Raw genomic sequence first — 20,449 nt, 5'->3', positions numbered from 1 at the left:
GAATTTCAGAGTAACTGAATAACATTTAACAAATACGCTCTGACTGTTATCATGTAATGGGATCCATAGCAAAGAATATATTTGTGTGACTGAAGACGTCGCTCCCCAAACCCTATATTTCATAGATATAAGTTTCACCGATTTTCACAAAATCATGTGAAATTACTTCTTTATTTTCACTGTGATTATATATACCGTTGGTATATAAAAATAATAATAATAATAATAATAATAATAATAATAATAATAATAATAATAATAATAATAATAATAAAAGATAAAGAAATAACAATTAAATTTTAAAAAACTCAAATTTTCATCTTGAAATCAGATTGAGCATATTATAACCAAAGAATTCCAGCAAAATTTACAGTATCATGTTATTAGATTCTAATTTCTCTAACATTCGATATGGCAGATTTGAACATTTGGTTGCAGATCATCTCTCGATATCACATCCAAAGCAAGATCATTGTCACAACTACAACACAGAATACACTATAGATTTTTAAAATAGTAAATTTATAACTGCATCTTGTCTAATGAAAATAATATATAATTACATAGTTTGCTCATAGAGAAAACTGTATCAGATAAAACAGATAATCTGAAAACATTCGAAGCAAGATAACTCATCAACTTTTGCACTATGGAATGCAACAAAATTATGAATTCTAAAACGGAAAATAAAACCACTGTATCTTGAACCTCACTGAAAACTGCGTAAAGCTACGTAAGGTTTAATCAGTGAGAATAAACTATATTAGATTAATCCTTTATTTCCAAGTCTAACATGCATTTGCAAAACTGTGTTCTTTGTATCAGTTATTTTTCTCTATTACAAATGTTCAGATAAAGTCAGCATTACATAGTATCAAGGAATATATATATATATATATATATATATATATATATATATATATATATATATATATATATATATATATATATATATATAGTATTTTCGGGAAAGTTTTACCCAGTACATCAGTGACCAGGAAATTGTTTTCTTTTGTTAAGCTTGATTTTGTTTGAAAGCGATTTTTTTTTTTTCCTTTGACTTTGTTTCGTCGTCTTGAAGCATAATATTATCGCATCTGATTTATTTGTGATTTAGTAAATAAAAGTTCTGTACCTCGTCACTGAAAGAAAAAAAAAATGAAGCTGAGAATAAACATCCTAATGATGTATATGAATATGTGTACATAAACATCACAAGTACACCCACACATACACACCCATACACACACACACACACACACAAACACACACACACATATGTGTGTGTATATATATATATATATATATATATATATATATATATATATATATATATATATATATATATATATATATATATATATGTCTATATATATGTGTGTGTGTGTGTGTGTGTGTATACATATATATATTTATATATATATATATATATATATATATATATATATATATATATATATATATATATATATATATATATATATATACATATATATATATATATATATATATATATATATATACATATATATATATATGAATATATATATATATATATATATATATATATATATATATATATATCCGTTTGCGTGTATGCGTATCCATCTATGTATATATGTGTGTGTGTGTGTCGGCTTCGGTGAGTAATTGCACATCCGTATGCGAATGTGTAAAATGTAAATAGTGATACAGAGCAGCAGATATACACACACGAGGCGGAGGGGGGGGGGGGAGGCATCCACACGGCCCACCCCGAGAGAAAACACGTGGGAAAAGTTAGCAGTTTGCTAAACAGAGAAGTGGGAATAACTGGTCACAGGATTAGTCTAAAAGCGTTCTATATACATGACGCTTTCTCGCCCTAAACACACACACACACACATACATGTATATATAGATAGATAGAGTGATTGATAGGTAAAAAGAGATGGATATAAAAATAGATAGGCTGATGGAGACACAGATATATACTTAGATAGAATGGTAAATAGATAGACAACAGATACTTATTTTAAAAAAATATTCTTTGTCATTAATAACTTGTATGTTCAATTACGTTCATAAAATTACCCGAAAACAACATATGAGAGGTCGCCGTCCTCGCCTGCGTGGCTGTCGTCGCTCTGTGCGACAAGGCCCCAGTCCACAAGCCCCTTATCCCCGTTTACACCCCAAGACCTTACCACGCCCCCGAACCCGCATACCACGCCCCCGAACCCGCATACCACGCCCCCGCACACTACGAGCCCGAATACCCTGATGTAAGTATTTGTGTAATCACAGAAGGCTTTTTGACAACCATTAATGGCCTTGTTACTAAGACCAAGTCCGTCACTACAAAAGTTTCTTCCCCGATTGCCCAGGCGACAGCCCCGATCATGGTTCCACGTAAATAGCATGAATACTTACTGAGAAACATTTCTCACTGACTTTCCATCTCTCCAGGTCCCACCCAAGTACAACTACAACTACGGCGTCGCCGACGGCTACTCCGGCGCCAACTTCGGCCACTCGGAGTCCCGCGACGGCTACAAGACCGAGGGCAGCTACACCGTCGACCTCCCCGACGGCCGCAAGCAGACCGTCAAGTACGTGGACAACGGCGACGGTCTCGTAGCTGAGGTCAGCTACGAGGGCGAGGCTCAGTACCCCGAGCACACCCCCGCCTACAAGCCCGCTCCCCCCGCCTATGCTTAAGAGAGGATGATATAAAGGAATATATATGAGGGACATATATTCGACGAATTATATTTTCTCATATGAAATAAAGATTTTATTTTCTATAAATCTGAATTTTTTACTCAATTTACTCACATTTGACGTAATTGAACTGAAAACTGAAATAGAAAAACGTCAAATAAGCTAATTAAAATTCACTAAATACGCCCTGAATGATTACATAATGTGATCCATAGCAAAGATATATATATATATGAATGAAGAAGACAGCGCTCCACACTCTATATTTCAGTGATATAAGTTAACCGATTTTCACAGAATGCTGTGAAATTGCTTCCATTTTCACTGATTTTATGTACCGTTGGTGTACAGAAAACATTTTTTTCTTTTTTTCTTTTTTTTAGATTCAGAATGGGCTTATTTGTCTTTTGGAGAGTGTTTTTACAATGATTATAAATCCTAGAACATCTAGCGACAGACATAGAGATCAGGAAAATTATTTTAAGATTAAATCATCTCATCTCATTTTGAAATAATTCTATCATTTTTTACAAAATTATCCTATTAGATTGTAATTTCTATAGCATTATATTACACTAAAGCATCTAAAGCAAGGCAATTGACTCTGGAATATAAGAACATAAATATCTAAAACAGCATAAAGTTCCAGTTTATTCATACAGAATACTGTATATCAGATAAAATAAGACTATCACCTGAAATTATTAAAAACAAGAGAGGTGCCTTAATTCTCACACTATGGAACATACCAAATAGCATGGACTTTAAAGCAGTAAACAAAACCCTTATATCTGTAACCTAATCAAACTGGCATAGAGTTACACAGGGTTTACTCCCAGGGAACCTGTATATCAGGCAGAACAGAGAATATCAATGGAATACAACACAATAGAAGAAACAAGAACAAGGATTTTAAAACAGTGAACAGAACTATTATATCTTGAACCGAATCAAAATGGCATATTGTTTCATAAGCTTTACTCAGTGAGAAGAGTCTCTTTTAGATATATCATTTGCCTCCAAGTCTAACACGTTGCGTTTGCAAAATTGTGCTCTTTATATCATTTTTTTTCATTATTGACAAACGTTCAAATAAAGTCAGCATTAGATAATATCAATGGATATCAGATATAGTATGTTCTGGAATGGTTTTACTTAGTATATCAATAAGCAGGAAATTGTTCTCTTTTGTTAAACTTGATTTTGTTTGAAGGCGATTTTTCCTTTGTATGACGTACGTGGTTCATTGTTCAGAAGCATAATATTAACGTGTATCGTTTTTATTTATCAGTTAAAGGTACTTTCTCTCGTCACTAATAGAAAATGAAGAAGGAAAGAACCATGAAATTGGCATATGTATACAAAAAAAAAAAAAAAAAAAAAAACACTCACGTGTATGTATATACATATATATAAGCATCACACACATATAACATTGTATATATAGATACATACACACATAAAATACATATATATACATTTATAGATGTATATGAATATATGTGTATATATATGTATATATATATATATATGTATATATATATATATATATATATATATATATATATATATATATATATATATATATGTGTGTGTGTGTGTGTGTGTGTATATATATATATATGTATATATATATATATATATATATATATATATATATATATATATATATATGTTTGTGTGTGTGTATGCCTTTGTGTGTGTGTGTCTGTGTGTGTGTGTGTGTGTGTGATATATATATATATGTATACAACACCACTATTTCTATATGTGTGTGTATATATGTGTGTGTATATATATATATATATATATATATATATATATATATATATATATATATATATATATATATATATATATATACATGCATGTGTATGGGTGTCTTTCTTTATGTATATACACACACACAAACCCAGCTTGAATGCGTGTACTGTATGTACAGATACATGTAAATGCAGATATACACATACTAAGTGTCGGAGTGAGAGAAGTTGACAGTCTGAGAAAAGGAAAAGTGAGAAGAGATAATTGGTCAAAGGATTACTAAAAGAGCACTCTGTATACTTGTCGTTTTCTCGCCATATATATACATATTGATAGATAGATGAATAGATAGATAGATGAACTGATTGATCGGAAGAACGAAATGGATGGATAGGTAGATAGTTTAATGGAGACAGATATATAGCTAGATAAAATGGTAAATAAACAAAGATGCTTATTTAGAAACCGAATCTTCGTCTTTGATAAAGAAATGTTCAGTTACATTCACAGTTTTCCCTGAAAACAACATTTATGATAATGACTATAAAAAAAAATCTTTCGCACCGCTAAAGATTAGTAAATGCATTTCAGGGACTCGAAAATCACCCCCTCAGGCTGTGCGAGGAAGGCCTAAGGCAGAACCAACGCACGGACGAACGCACACTCTCGCATATATAAGAGGAAGTGTCAACCACCATTTATCATTCACTCTCCAGCCATGTCTCTCAAGGTACGAAATCCTCTTCTACAGCGAAATTCAGACTTTAATCTACGAAGAAATTACGAAGTGTAGGGTTTATAGCAGTGAATATTTAGCTTAAATTGGCGCAACGCGATCTATTTCAGTTCAAAAATGTTCATTTTGATTAGATAATGACAGTACTAACAACAGTGCTCACATTTGATATTCTATCCGCAGGTCGCCGTCCTCGCCTGCGTGGCTGTCATCGCTCTGTGCGACAAGGCCCCAGTCTACAAGCCCCTTATCCCCGTCTACACCCCAAGACCTTACCACGCCCCCGAGCCCGCCTACCACGCCTCCGAGCCCGCCTTCCACGCCCCCGAACCCGCCTACCACGCTCCGAAACACTACGAGCCTGAATACCCTGATGTAAGTATTTGTGCAATCACAGAAGGCTTTTTGACAACCATTAATGGCCTTGTTACTAAGACCAAGTCCGTCATTATAAAGTTTCTTCCCCAATTGCCCAGGCTACAGCCCCGTTGATGGTTCCACAAAAGACATGAATACTTACTGAGAAACATTTCTCACTGACTTTCCTTCTCTCCAGGTCCCACCCAAGTACAACTACAACTACGGCGTCGCCGACGGCTACTCCGGCGCCAACTTCGGCCACTCGGAGTCCCGCGACGGCTACAAGACCGAGGGCAGCTACACCGTCGACCTCCCCGACGGCCGCAAGCAGACCGTCAAGTACGTGGACAACGGCGACGGTCTCGTAGCTGAGGTCAGCTACGAGGGCGAGGCTCACTACCCCGAACACACCCCCGCCTACAAGTCCGCTCCCCCCACCTACGCCCCTCCTCCTCCGGCCTACGCTTAAGAAAGGATGATATAAAGGAATATATGAGACATATATTCGACGAATTATATTTTCTTATATATGAAATAAAGATCTTGTTTTTATATAAATCTGAATTTTTTACTCATACCTTACAAGAAAATTTTATCCAATACAGTCTGAATTTAAGATTGAAATGAAGCACTTCAGAGTAAATGAATAACATTTACCAAATACGTTCTGACTGTTATGTAATGGGATCCATAGCAAAGAATATATTTGTGTGACTGAAGAAGACGTCGCTCCCCAAACCCTATATTTCATAGATATAAGTTTCACCGATTTTCACAAAATCATGTGAAATTACTTCTTTATTTTCACTGTGATTATATATACCGTTGTTTTTTTTTGTTTGTTTGTTTTTTTGTTTGTTTGTTTGTTTTTTTTAATAATGACAAAAAATATATTTTAAAAAATCAAATCTTCTTGAAATCAGAATGAGCATATTATAAAGTGTGATATCGCATATTATAACCAAAAAAAATTCCAGCAAAATTTGCAGTACCATGTTATTAGATTCTAATATTTCTAACATTAGATATGACAGATTTGAACATTTGGTTGCAGATCATCTCTCGATATCACATCCATAGCAAGATCATTGTCACAACTTCTACAGCATAAAATACAACATAGATTTTTGAAATAGTAAATCTATTACTATATCTTGTCGAATCAAAATAGTATATAATTACATAGAGTTTGTTTATAGAGAAAACTGTATCAGATAAAACAGATCATCTGAAAACATTCAAAGCAAGATAATTTATCAACTTTTTCACTATGGAATGCAACAAAATTATTAATTCTAAAACAGAAAAGAAAACCACTGTATCTTGAACTTATTTGAAAACTGCGTAAAGCTACGTAAGGTTTAATCAGTGAGAATAACCTTTATTAGATTAATCCTTTATCTCCAAGTCTAACATGCATTTGCAAAACTGTGTTCTTTGTATCAGTTATTTTTCTCTATGACAAACGTTCAGATAAAGTCAGCATTAGTCTTGAAGCATAATATTATCGCATCTGATTTATTTGTGAATTATTAGGTAGAAGTTCTTTACCTCGTCACAAAAAAAAATAAATAAATAAATAAATAAGCTGAGAATAAACATCCTAATGATGTATATTAATATGTGTACATAAACATCACACGTACACACACACACACACACACACACACACACACACACACACACACACACACACACACATATATATATATATATATATATATATATATATATATATATATATATATGTATATATATATATATATATATATATATGTCTATATATACGTGTGTGTGTGTACATGTATATATATATACATATATATATATATATATATATATATATATATATATATATATATATATATATATATATATATATATATATATATATATATATATATATATATATATATATATATATATATATATATATATATATCATATATATCCGTTGTGTGTATGTGTATCTCTCTCTATGTGTGTGTGGCGGCTTCAGTGAGTAATTGCACATCCGTATGCGAATGCGTAAAATGTAAATACTGATACAGAGTAGCAGATATACACACACGAGGCGTGGGGAGGGGGGGGGGAGGCATCCACACGGCCCACCCCGAGAGAAAACACGTGGGAGAAGTTAGCAGTTTGATAAACAGAGAAGTGGGAATAACTGGTCACAGGATTAGTCTAAGAGCGTTCTGTATACATGACGCTTTCTCGCCCTACACACACACACATACATGTATATATAGAGAGATAGATAGAGTGATTGATAGGTAAATGTATAAAGATAGATAGGCTGATGGAGACACAGATACATATATACCTAGATAGAATGGTAAATAGATTGACAGACAGATACTTATCTAAAAAAACGATTCTTTGTCATTAATAAATTAAATGTTCAATTACGTTCATAAAATTACCAAAGACAACATATGAGATACGAATATAAAATTAAAAGTCTTTCTCCAAATAATCATTACCTCACTTAAAATTAGTAAACGCATTTCAGAGACTCGAAAATCACCCCCTCAGGCTGTGCGAGGAAGGCCTAAGGCAGAACCAACGCACGGACGAACGCACACTCTCGCATATATAAGAGGAAGCGTCAACCACCATTTATCACTCACTCTCCAGCCATGTCTCTCAAGGTACGAAATCCTCTTCTATAGCGAAATTCAGACTTTTAATCTACGAAGAAATTACGAAGTGTAGGGTTTCCAGCAGTGAATATTTAACTTCCATTGGCACAAAGCGATCTATGAGTTCAAAAATGTTTATTTCGTTTGGATAATGACATTTTAACTCGGTCAAACCTTTTTCAAATCCCTATTCATAGACATATAGATATAAAGAGATGTATTGATGTAGATATATCATATTATATATCATATGATTATATGTTGTATAAATCATGTACATAGAATCACGAGTCGATGAGTATTTTTGGCGATGGAGAACTGGTCGCAACACCAGTCTCCCTTTCTGTTTCTGCGCCTGGTAAGCACAATAAAATATTTTCTTTTATCCATATTGGAAATAACATCAAATTCTGTCCACAGGTCGCCGTCCTCGCCTGCGTGGCTGTCGTCGCTCTGTGCGACAAGGCCCCAGTCCACAAGCCCCTTATCCCCGTCTACACCCCAAGACCTTACCACGCCCCCGAACCCGCCTACCACGCCCCCGAGCCCGCCTACCACGCCCCCGATCCCACATACCACGCTCCGAAACACTACGAGCCCGAATACCCTGATGTAAGTATTTGTGCAGTCATAGAAGGCTTTTTAACAACCATTAATGGCCTTGTTATTAGGACCAAATCCGTCATTATAAAAGCTCCTTTCCCAATTCTCCAGGCTACAGCCACGATCATGGTTCCACGTAAATAGCATGAATATTTAATGAGAAACATTTCTCACTGACTTTCCTTCTCTCCAGGTCCCACCCAAGTACAACTACAACTACGGCGTCGCCGACGGCTACTCCGGCGCCAACTTCGGCCACTCGGAGTCCCGCGACGGCTACAAGACCGAGGGCAGCTACACCGTCGACCTCCCCGACGGCCGCAAGCAGACCGTCAAGTACGTGGACAACGGCGACGGTCTCGTAGCTGAGGTCAGCTACGAGGGCGAGGCTCAGTACCCCGAGCACACCCCCGCCTACAAGCCCGCTCTCCCCGCCTACGCCCCCCCTACCCCCACCTATGCTTAAGAGAGGATGATATAATGGAATATATATATGAGACATATATTCGACGAATTGTATTTTCTTATGAATGAAATAAAGATCTTGTTTTTATATAAATCTGAATTTTTTACTCATACTTTACAAGAAAATTTTATCAAATAGAAAGTCTGAATTTAATTAAGACTGAAATTAGTAACATTTACCAAACATGTTCAGGCTGTTTTTATGTAATGGGATCCAAAGCAAAAAATATGTGTGATTGAAGAAAATATCGCTTCCAAACCCTATATTTCATTGATATAAATTTAACCGATTTTCACAGAATGCTGTGAAATTCCTTCTTTATTTTCACTACGATTATATTTACCGTTGGTGTATAAAACAATTTTTTTTATCTTGAAATCAGAATGAGCATATTATAACCAAAGAATTCCAGCACAATTTACAGTATCATGTTATTAGATTCTAATTTCTCTAACATTCGATATGACAGATTTGAACTTTTGGTTGCAGATCATCTCTCGATATCACATCCAAAGCAAGATCATTGTCATAACTACACCACAGAATACAGCATAGATTTTTAAAATAGTAAATTTATTACTGCATCTTGTCTAATGAAAATAGTATATAATTAAATAGAGTTTGTTTATAGAGAAAACTGTATCAGATAAAACAGATCATCTGAAAACATTCGAAGCAAGATAATTTATCAACTTTTGCACTATGGAATACAACAAGAACATTAATTCTAAAACCAAAAAGAAAACCACTGTATCTTGAACCTCATTGAAAACTGCGTAAAGCTACGTAAGGTTTAATCAGTGAGAACCTTTATTAGATTAATCCTTTATCTCCAAGTCTAACATGCATTTGCTAAACTGTGTTCTTTCTATGTTATTTTTCTCTATGACGAACGTTCAGATAAATATATTATATATGTGTATATATCTATATCTATATCTATATATATATATATATATATAGTATTTTCGGGAAAGTTTTACCCAGTACATCATTAACCAGGAAATTGTTTTCTTTTGTTAAACTTGATTTTGTTTGAAAGCGATTTTTTTTCCTTTGACGGACGTGTTTCATCGTCTTGAAGCATAATATTATCGCATCTGATTTATTTGTGAATTATTAGGTAGAAGTTCTAATGATGTATATGAATATGTGTACATAAACATACACATACACACAAACGGATATATATATATATATATATATATATATATATATATATATATATATATATATATATATATATATGCATGTACACTCACACGCACACACACACACACACACACACACACACACACACACACACACACACACACTCACACACACATATGTATATATATATATATATATATATATATATATATATATATATATATATATATGTCTATATATACGTGTGTGTGTGTGTGTGTGTGTGTGTGTGTGTCTGTGTGTGTGAGTGTACATGCATATATATATATATATATATATATATATATATATATATATATATATATATATATATATATATATATATATATATATATATATTTATTTATTTATTTATTTATTTATTTATTTATTTATATATATATATATATATATATATATATATATATATATATATATATATATATATATATATATCCGTCTGTGTGTATGTGTATCCATCTATGTATATATGTGTGTGTGTGTGTCGGCTTCGGTGAGTAATTGCACATCCGTATGCGAATGCGTAAAATGTAAATATTGATACAGAGCAGCAGATATACACACACAAGACGTGTGTGTGGGGGATGGGGGGGGATCCACACGGCCAACCCCGAGAGAAAACACGTGGGAGAAGTTAGCAGTTATATAAACAGAGAAGTGAGTAGCAGTTTGATAAACAGAGAAGTGGGAATAACTGGTCACAGGATTAGTCTAAGAGCGTTCTATATACATGATGCTTTCTCGCCCTACACACACACACACACATATATGTATATATAGATAGATAGATAGAGTGATTGATAGGTAAATATAGATGGATATAAAGATAGATAGGCTGATGGAAACACAGATATATACCTAGATAGAATGGTAAATAGATAGACACAGAGATAGTTATTTTTAAAAACTATTCTTCGTCATTAATAAATTAAATGTTCAATTACGTTCTTAAAATTACCTGAAAACAACATATGAGATAAGGATATAAAATTAAAAATCTTTCTCCAAATAACCATTGCCTCACTGAAAATTAGTAAACGCATTTCAGGGACTCGAAAATCACCCCCTCAGGCTGTGCGAGGAAGGCCTAAGGCAGAACCAACGCACGGACGAACGCACACTCTCGCATATATAAGAGGAAGCGTCAACCACCATTTATCATTCACTCTAGCCATGTCTCTCAAGGTACGAAATCCTCTTCTATAGCGAAATTCACGTTTAATCTCCGAAGAAATTACGAAGTTATAGCAGTGAATATTTAGCTTAAATTGCCACAACGCGATCTATTTGAGTTTAGAAATGAGACGAGAGAAAAGAAGTGTTGTTTATTTTGTTTAGATAATAGTACTAACAACAGTGCTCATACTTGCTCCTTATGTGTTTAGATAATCTTCGTCCATGGATTTTCATTCGGTCAAACCTTTTTCAAATCGCTATTGATAAACAAATGTATAAAAATGTATTGATGTAGATATATTATTATTATATGATTATATATAATACAAAGCACATATATATAAACACTATTTGGCGATGGAGAACTGGCAGCAACACCAGTCTCCCTTTCTATTTGTACTCCTGGTAAGCACATAGTTCAGTATGCTGCTCTTTTATCAACATTTGAAATAACATGAAATTCTGTCCACAGGTCGCCGTCCTCGCCTGCGTGGCTGTCGTCGCTCTGTGCGACAAGACCCCAGTCCACAAGCCCCTTATCCCCGTCTACACCCCTAGACCTTACCACGCCCCCGAACCCGCCTACCACACCCCCGAACCCGCATACCACGCCCCCGAACCTGCCTACCACGCTCCGAAACGCTACGAGCCCGAATACCCTGATGTAAGTATTTGTGCAATCACAAAAGGCTTTTTGACAACCATTAATGGCCTTGTTACTAAGACCAAATCCGTCATTATAAAAGCTTCTTCCCCAATTGTCCAGGCTACAGCCCCAATGATGGTTCCACAAAAAGACATGAATACTTACTGAGAAACATTTCTCACTGACTTTCCATCTCTCCAGGTCCCACCCAAGTACAACTACAACTACGGCGTCGCCGACGGCTACTCCGGCGCCAACTTCGGCCACTCGGAGTCCCGCGACGGCTACAAGACCGAGGGCAGCTACACCGTCGACCTCCCCGACGGCCGCAAGCAGACCGTCAAGTACGTGGACAACGGCGACGGTCTCGTAGCTGAGGTCAGCTACGAGGGCGAGGCTCACTACCCCGAGCACACCCCCGCCTACAAGCCCGCTCCCCCCGCCTACGCCCCTCCTCCTCCTGCCTACGCTTAAGAAAGGATGATATTAAGGAATATATGAGACATATATTCGACGAATTATATTTTCTTATATGAAATAAAGATCTTATTTTTTCTATAAATCTGATTTTTTTCATTCATTTTACTCACATTTGACGTAATTGAACTGAAAACTGAAAATCGTCAAATAAACTAATTAAAATTCATTAATTACGTCCTGAATGATTGCATGTGATCCATACCAAAGAAATGTATATATGGATGAAGAAGACAGCGCTCCACATGATATTTCAGTGATATAAATTAACTGATTTTCACAGAATGCAATGAAATTGCTTCTATATTTTCACTGATTATATGTACCGTTGGTGTACAGAAAACTCATTTTTTTCCATTTTAGTATCAGAATAGGCATATTAGTCTTTTGGTGAGTGTTTTTATAATTACTATAAATCCTAGAACATCCAGTGACAGACATATATAGATCAGGAAAATTATTTTGATTAAACCATCCCATCTCATTTCATCATTTTTTTACAAAATCATCCTATTAGATTGTAATTTATATAGCATGAGATTACACTAAAGCATCTAAAGCAAGGCAATTGACTCAGTTTTTGCTCTCTGGAATACAAGAATATAAATATCTAAAACAGCATAAAATTACAGAGTTTACTCATAGAGAATACTGTATATCAGATAAAGTAGAGTATCGCCTGAAATTATTAAAAATAAGATAGGTGCCTTAATTCTTACACTATGGAACACAACAAAGATCATGGACTTTAAAGCAGTAAACAAAACCACTATATCTTCAACCGAATCAAAATAGCACAGAGTTGCATTTGGTTTACTCACAGATAAAAAAAAATAAATAAATAAAGTATATCAGGTAAAACAGAGAACCGCAATGTAATACAACGCAATATAATAAGACATGAACAAGGATTTTAAAACAGTAAACAAAACCACTATATTCTGAACCGAATCCAAATAGCCCATTGTTCCTTAAGGTTTACTCTGTGCGAATATATTTTAGATATTGTATTTATCTCCAAGTCTAACATGTTGCATTTGCAAAATTGTTCTTTATATCAGACAGTTTCCTTTATGACAAATGTTCAAATGAAGTCAGCTTTAGATAGTATCATGGAATATAATCTATATATATATATATATATATATATATATATATATATATATATATATATAATTTTCTGGAAAACTTTTACTCAGTACACCATGAACTAAGAAAATTGTTCTCTTTTATCAAACTGGATTTTGTTTGAAATCTATTTTTTCCGTTGCATGGCGGATTTGCTTCGTTGTTCTGAAGCATAATGTTATAGTATATCATTTATTTATGATTTATTTAGAAAAAGGTTCTTTCCCTCGTCACTAATAGAAAATGAAGCAGAAAAAATATGAAATTGACACAGATACAAAAAAAAAAAAAAAAAAAAAAAAAAAAAAAACAGTCAACTAACACGCGTATGTATATAAGTGTATATAAGCATCGCACATATGTCTTTGTGTATATAGATACATACACACATAAATGTACATATGTATATATATATATATATATATATATATATATATATATATATATATATAAAGGTATATTTACATGTGTGTGTGTGCATGTCCTTGTGTATATGTGTATGTAACATATACAACACACCTATTTGTGTGTATATATGTTAGTGTGTGTGTGTGTTTTCATGTATAGGCACACACACAACACATCCGTGCGTGAATGCCTATAATATATGTACAGATACACAATAGTACATGTAGATATACACACACGAGGCGTCGGGGTGAGAGGCCTTCACACGGCCCACACCGAGAGAAAATAAACGGGAGAAGTTAACATTCTGATAAAAGGAAATGTGAGAAGAGATAATTGGTCACAGGACTACTCTAAGAGCGTTCTGTGTACTTGCCGTTTTCTCGCCATATATATATTGGTAGACAGATAAATTTTCTGATAGATAAATAGATGGATAGATGGACTGAGTGGTAGGTAGAAAGAATTGGATGGATAGATTGAAAGCTTAATGTAAACAGACAGATATATAGCTAGACAGAAAAGTAAATAGACAGATGCTTATTTAGAAACCGAATCTTCGTCTCTAATAAAGAAAGAAATGCTCAGTCGCATTCACAAAATCACCTGAAGACATGTACAATGATGACTATAAAAACTTCCAACAGAAGATATCCGTACCACTGAAAATTAGTAAACGCATTTCAGGGACTCGAAAATCACCCCCTCAGGCTGTGCGAGGAAGGCCTAAGGCAGAACCAACGCACGAACGAACGCACACTCTCGCATATATAAGAGGAAGTGTCAACCACCATTTATCATTCCCTCTCCAGCCATGTCTCTCAAGGTACGAAATCCTCTTCTATAGCGAAATTCAGACTTTTAATCTACGAAGAAATTTCGAAGTGTAGGGATTATGGCGATTAATATTTAGCTTAAATTGTCACAACGCGATCTATTTGAGTTCAGAAATGTTCATTTTCTTTAGAACAGTGCTCATACTTGCTCCTTCTTGTGTTAGGATAACCTTCGTCCATGGATCTGATTTAGTCAAATCTTTTTCAATATACAAATGTATAGAAATGTATTGTTGTAGATATATTATAATTATATGATTATGTATTATATAAATTATATACGTATAAACACTATTTGGCGATGGAGAACTGGTCGCAACATGTTTCTGTTTCTGCGCCTGGTTCAATATGCTGTTTTATTCACATTTGAAATTCTATCCGCAGGTCGCCGTCCTCGCCTGCGTGGCTGTCGTCGCTCTGTGCGACAAGGCCCCAATCCACAAGCCCCTTATCCCCATCTACACCCCTAGACCTTACCACGCCCCCGAACCTGCCTTCCACGCCCCCGAACCCACATACCACGCCCCCGCACACTACGAGCCCGAATACCCTGATGTAAGTATTTGTGTAATCACAGAAGGCTTTTTGACAACCATTAATGGCCTTGTTACTAAGACCAAGTCCGTCACTACAAAAGCTTCTTCCCCAATTGTCCAGGCTACAGCCCCAATGATGGTCCCACAAAAGATATGAATACTTACTGAGAAACATTTCTCACTGACTTTCCATCTCTCCAGGTCCCACCCAAGTACAACTACAACTACGGCGTCGCCGACGGCTACTCCGGCGCCAACTTCGGCCACTCGGAGTCCCGCGACGGCTACAAGACCGAGGGCAGCTACACCGTCGACCTTCCCGACGGCCGCAAGCAGACCGTCAAGTACGTGGACAACGGCGACGGTCTCGTAGCTGAGGTCAGCTACGAGGGCGAGGCTCACTACCCCGAGCACACCCCCGCCTACAAGCCCGCTCCCCCCGCCTATGCTTAAGAGAGGATGATATAAAGGAATATATATCAGGGACATATATTCGACGAATTATATTTTCTTATATGAAATAAAGATCTTATTTTTCTATAAATCTGAATTTTTTACTCATTTTACTCCCATCTGACGTAATTGAACTGAAAACTGAAATAGAAAATCGTCAAATAAACTAATTATAATTCATTAAATACGTCCTGAATGATTGCATGTGATCCATACCATAGAAATATATATATGGATGAAGAAGACATGATATTTCAGTGATATAAATTAACTGATTTTCACAGAATGCAGTGAAATTGCTTCTATATTTTCACTGTGATTATATGTAACGTTGGAGTACAGAAAACTCATTTTTTCCATTTTAATATCAGAATGGGCATATTTGCCTTTTGGTGAGTGTTTTTACAATGATTATAAATCATAGAACATCTAGCGACAGACATATAGAGATCAGAAAAAATTATTTTTATTAAATCATCCCATCTCATTTCATCTTCATTTTTTACATAATCATCCTATTAGATTGTAATTTCTATAGCATTATATTACACTAAAGCATCTAAAGCAAGGCAATTGACTCAGTTTTTGCACTCTGGAATACAAGAACATAAATATCTAAAAAAGCATAAAGTTCCAGTTTACTCATACAGAATACTGTATATCAGATAAAAGTAAAGTATCGCCTGAAATTATTTAAAATAATTCCTACACTATGGAACACAACAAAGAGCATGGACTTTAAAGAAGTAAACAAAACCTCTATATTTTCAACAGAATCAAAATAACACGGAGTTGCATTTGGTTTACTTACAGAGAAACTGTATATCAGGTAAAACAGAGAACCGCAATGTAATACAACACAATATAATAAGACATGAACAAGGATTGTAAAACAGTAAACAAAATCACTATATTCTGAACCGAACCTAAATGGCCCATTGTTCCTTAAGGTTTACTCAATGCGAATATATTTTAGATATTGTATTTATCTCCAAGTCTAACATGTTGCATTTGCAAAATTGGGTTCTTTATATCAGACATTTTCCTTTATGACAAATGTTCAAATGAAGTCAGCTTTAGATAGTATCAAGGAATACACACACACACACACACACACACACACACACACACACACACACACACACACACACACACACATATATATATATATATATATATATATATATATAATTTTCTGGAAAAGTTTTACTCAGTACACCTGGAACTAGGAAATTGTTCTCTTTTATTAAACTTGATTTTGTTTGAAATCTATTTTTTCCGTTGCATGGGGGACTTGCTTCGTTGTTCTGAAGCATGATGTTATCGTATGTCATTTGTTTATGATTAATTTAGAAGTTCTTTCCCTCGTCACTAATAGAAAATACAGCAGAAAAAAAAATGAAATATACACGGATAAAAAAAAAAAAAAAAAAAAAAAAGTCAACTAAGACGCGTATGTATATAGATGTATATAAGCATATCACGTATGTCTTTGTGTATATAGATACATACACACATAAATGTACATATATATATATATATATATATATATATATATATATATATATATATATATATATATATATATAAAGGTATATTTACATGCTTGTGTGTGTCTGTGTGCATGTCCTTGTGTGTGTATGTAACATATATACAACACACCTATTTGTGTGTATATATGTTAGTGTGTGTGTGTGTGTTTTCATGTATAGGCACACACACAACACATCCGTGCGTGAATGCCTATAATATATGTACAGATACACAATAGTACATGTAGATATGCACACACGAGGCGTCGGGGTGAGAGGCCTTCTCACGGCCCACACCGAGAGAAAATAAACGGGAGAAGTTAACATTCTGATAAAAGGAAATGTGAGAAGAGATAATTGGTCACAGGACTACTCTAAGAGCGTTCTGTGTACTTGTCGTTTTCTCGCCATATATATATTGGTAGACAGATAAATTTTCTGATAGATAGATAAACAGATGGATAGATGGACTGATTGATATGTAGAAAGAATTGGATGGATAGGTTGAAAGATTAATATAAACACAGATATATATCTAAGAAAAGTAACTAAGATGCTTATTTAGAAACCGAATCTTCGTCTCTAATAAAGAAAGAAATGCTCAGTCGCATTCACAAAATCACCTGAAGACATATACAATGATGACTATAAAAACTTTCAACAGAAGATATCTGCACCACTTAAAATTAGTAAATGCATTTCAGGGACTCGAAAATCACCCCCTCAGGCTGTGCGAGGAAGGCCTAAGGCAGAACCAACGCACGGACGAACGCACACTCTCGCATATATAAGGGGAAGTGTCAACCACCATTTATCATTCGCTCTCCAGCCATGTCTCTCAAGGTACGAAATCCTCTTCTATAGCGAAATTCAGACTTTTAATCTACGAAGAAATTACGACGTGTAGGATTTATAGCAGTAAATATTTAGCTTAAATTGGCACAACGCGATCTATTTGAGTTCAGAAATGTTCATTTTGTTTAGATAATGACAGTACTGACAACAGTGTTCATACTTTCTCCTTCTTGTGTTTTTGGATAATCTTCGTCCATGGATCTGAATTCGGTCAAACCTTTTTTCAAATACCTATTGATAAACAAATGTATAGAAAAGTATTGTTGTAGATATATTATAATTATAATTGATTATTTATTATATAAATTATATATATAAACACTATTTGGCGATGGAGAACTGGTCGCAACATGTCTCCCTTTCTGTTTTTGCGCCTGGTTCAATATGCTGCTTTATTCACATTTGAAATTGTATCCGCAGGTCGCCGTCCTCGCCTGCGTGGCTGTCGTCGCTCTGTGCGACAAGGCCCCCGTCCATGCCCCCCTTCCCCTCGTCTACACCCCAAGACCTTACCACGCCCCCGAACCCGCCTACCACGCTCCCGAACCCGCCTACCACGCCCCCGAACCCGCATACCACGCCCCCGAACCCGCCTACCACGCCCCTGAACCCGCCTACCACGCTCCGAAACACTACGAGCCCGAATACCCTGATGTAAGTATTTGGGCAATCACAGAAGGCTTTTTGACAACCATTAATGGCCTTGTTAATAAGACCAAGTCCGTCACTACAAAAGCTTCTTCCCCAATTGTCCAGGCTACAGCCACGATGATAGTCCCACAAAAGAGCATGAATGCTTACTGAGAAACATTTCTCACTGACTTTCCTTCTCTCCAGGTCCCACCCAAGTACAACTACAACTACGGCGTCGCCGACGGCTACTCCGGCGCCAACTTCGGCCACTCGGAGTCCCGCGACGGCTACAAGACCGAGGGCAGCTACACCGTGGACCTCCCCGACGGCCGCAAGCAGACCGTCAAGTACGTGGACAACGGCGACGGTCTCGTAGCTGAGGTCAGCTACGAGGGCGAGGCTCAGTACCCCGAGCACACCCCCGCCTACAAGCCCGCTCCCCCCAAATATGCCTAAGAAGTAATTGAGATATCTAAGAGATAATCTTTAGCTTTCCAGATGATTTCTAGAGCTACAGGACTGTATATTTTGCAAATCTTCTCTATATTTTCCTAAATGAAATAAAGATCTTATTTTTTATAAGCATGAAATTTTATTTACACACGGAAAACTTTCAGGTCTCGGACCTAGAAGAATTCGAGCGTATATGGCTAAACTAAAGTTTCTAATTGAAACTAAATATATCATGGTCAAACAATCATCGGAATTGGGGAAAAAAAATAAAACAGTGTGAAAGATAAACTACTAATCAAAGAGAAACGAGGAATTTTATATATATATATATATATATATATATATATATATATATATATACCAAGAGAGAGAGATTTGTAAGTCAGACTTTCATCATAAACTCTCAGATGAAAATGAAAAATGACTGATTACTCCTTTCCTTGTATTTACGAAATCAGAGTCTTTGATGAAAATATTCAACATAACCAATAACGGTTTCTATTGTATATGAAAGGCTTACTTTCTTGCTCATATAGGTTTTGATATATATATATATATATATATATATATATATATATATATATATATATATATATATATATATGTATGTATGTATGTATATATTAGCGGCCTTTTATTAAAGATACTTTAGTAGCCATTAAGAATGCATGGGACGAATTATATTTTAAGTTTGTGGTTGAATGTACGAATCTGCGAAGTTAGGCAACAACAAAAACAATCGCCTGAATCACGGTGATTGTTCAGGGAACAAATATTTAGAGAAAGACAACACTTCCAAGTCTGCGCTCCTTCACACACAGTGCCGTGCGTTGAGAAAAGACATGGCA

At 35.2% G+C, this 20,449-nt stretch overlaps 3 protein-coding genes across 3 annotated transcripts; all 3 read left to right on the top strand.

Annotated features, from left to right (window-relative positions):
* The first annotated feature begins 5,185 nt into the window (after positions 1-5,185).
* LOC138860461 (cuticle protein 7-like) lies at positions 5,186-6,032 on the top strand. Its single transcript, XM_070118032.1, has 3 exons — positions 5,186-5,197; positions 5,387-5,578; positions 5,760-6,032. The coding sequence occupies exons 1-3, from the start codon at positions 5,186-5,188 to the stop codon at positions 6,030-6,032; spliced, it is 477 nt and encodes a 158-aa protein (XP_069974133.1).
* A 2,164-nt stretch (positions 6,033-8,196) lies between these two features.
* On the top strand, positions 8,197-9,286 carry LOC138860550 (cuticle protein 7-like). The gene is made up of 3 exons (XM_070118153.1): positions 8,197-8,217; positions 8,629-8,820; positions 9,005-9,286. The coding sequence occupies exons 1-3, from the start codon at positions 8,206-8,208 to the stop codon at positions 9,275-9,277; spliced, it is 477 nt and encodes a 158-aa protein (XP_069974254.1). The 5' UTR covers positions 8,197-8,205; the 3' UTR covers positions 9,278-9,286.
* Positions 9,287-18,481: 9,195 nt separating this feature from the next.
* On the top strand, positions 18,482-19,689 carry LOC138860546 (larval cuticle protein A2B-like). Its single transcript, XM_070118148.1, has 3 exons — positions 18,482-18,503; positions 18,936-19,169; positions 19,353-19,689. The coding sequence occupies exons 1-3, from the start codon at positions 18,492-18,494 to the stop codon at positions 19,602-19,604; spliced, it is 498 nt and encodes a 165-aa protein (XP_069974249.1). The 5' UTR covers positions 18,482-18,491; the 3' UTR covers positions 19,605-19,689.
* Positions 19,690-20,449: the final 760 nt, after the last annotated feature.

Source organism: Penaeus vannamei, chromosome 41 (genome assembly GCF_042767895.1).
Source record: "Penaeus vannamei isolate JL-2024 chromosome 41, ASM4276789v1, whole genome shotgun sequence".
Lineage (NCBI taxonomy): Eukaryota > Metazoa > Arthropoda > Malacostraca > Decapoda > Penaeidae > Penaeus > Penaeus vannamei.
This window is presented reverse-complemented; position numbering and strand designations above follow the sequence as displayed.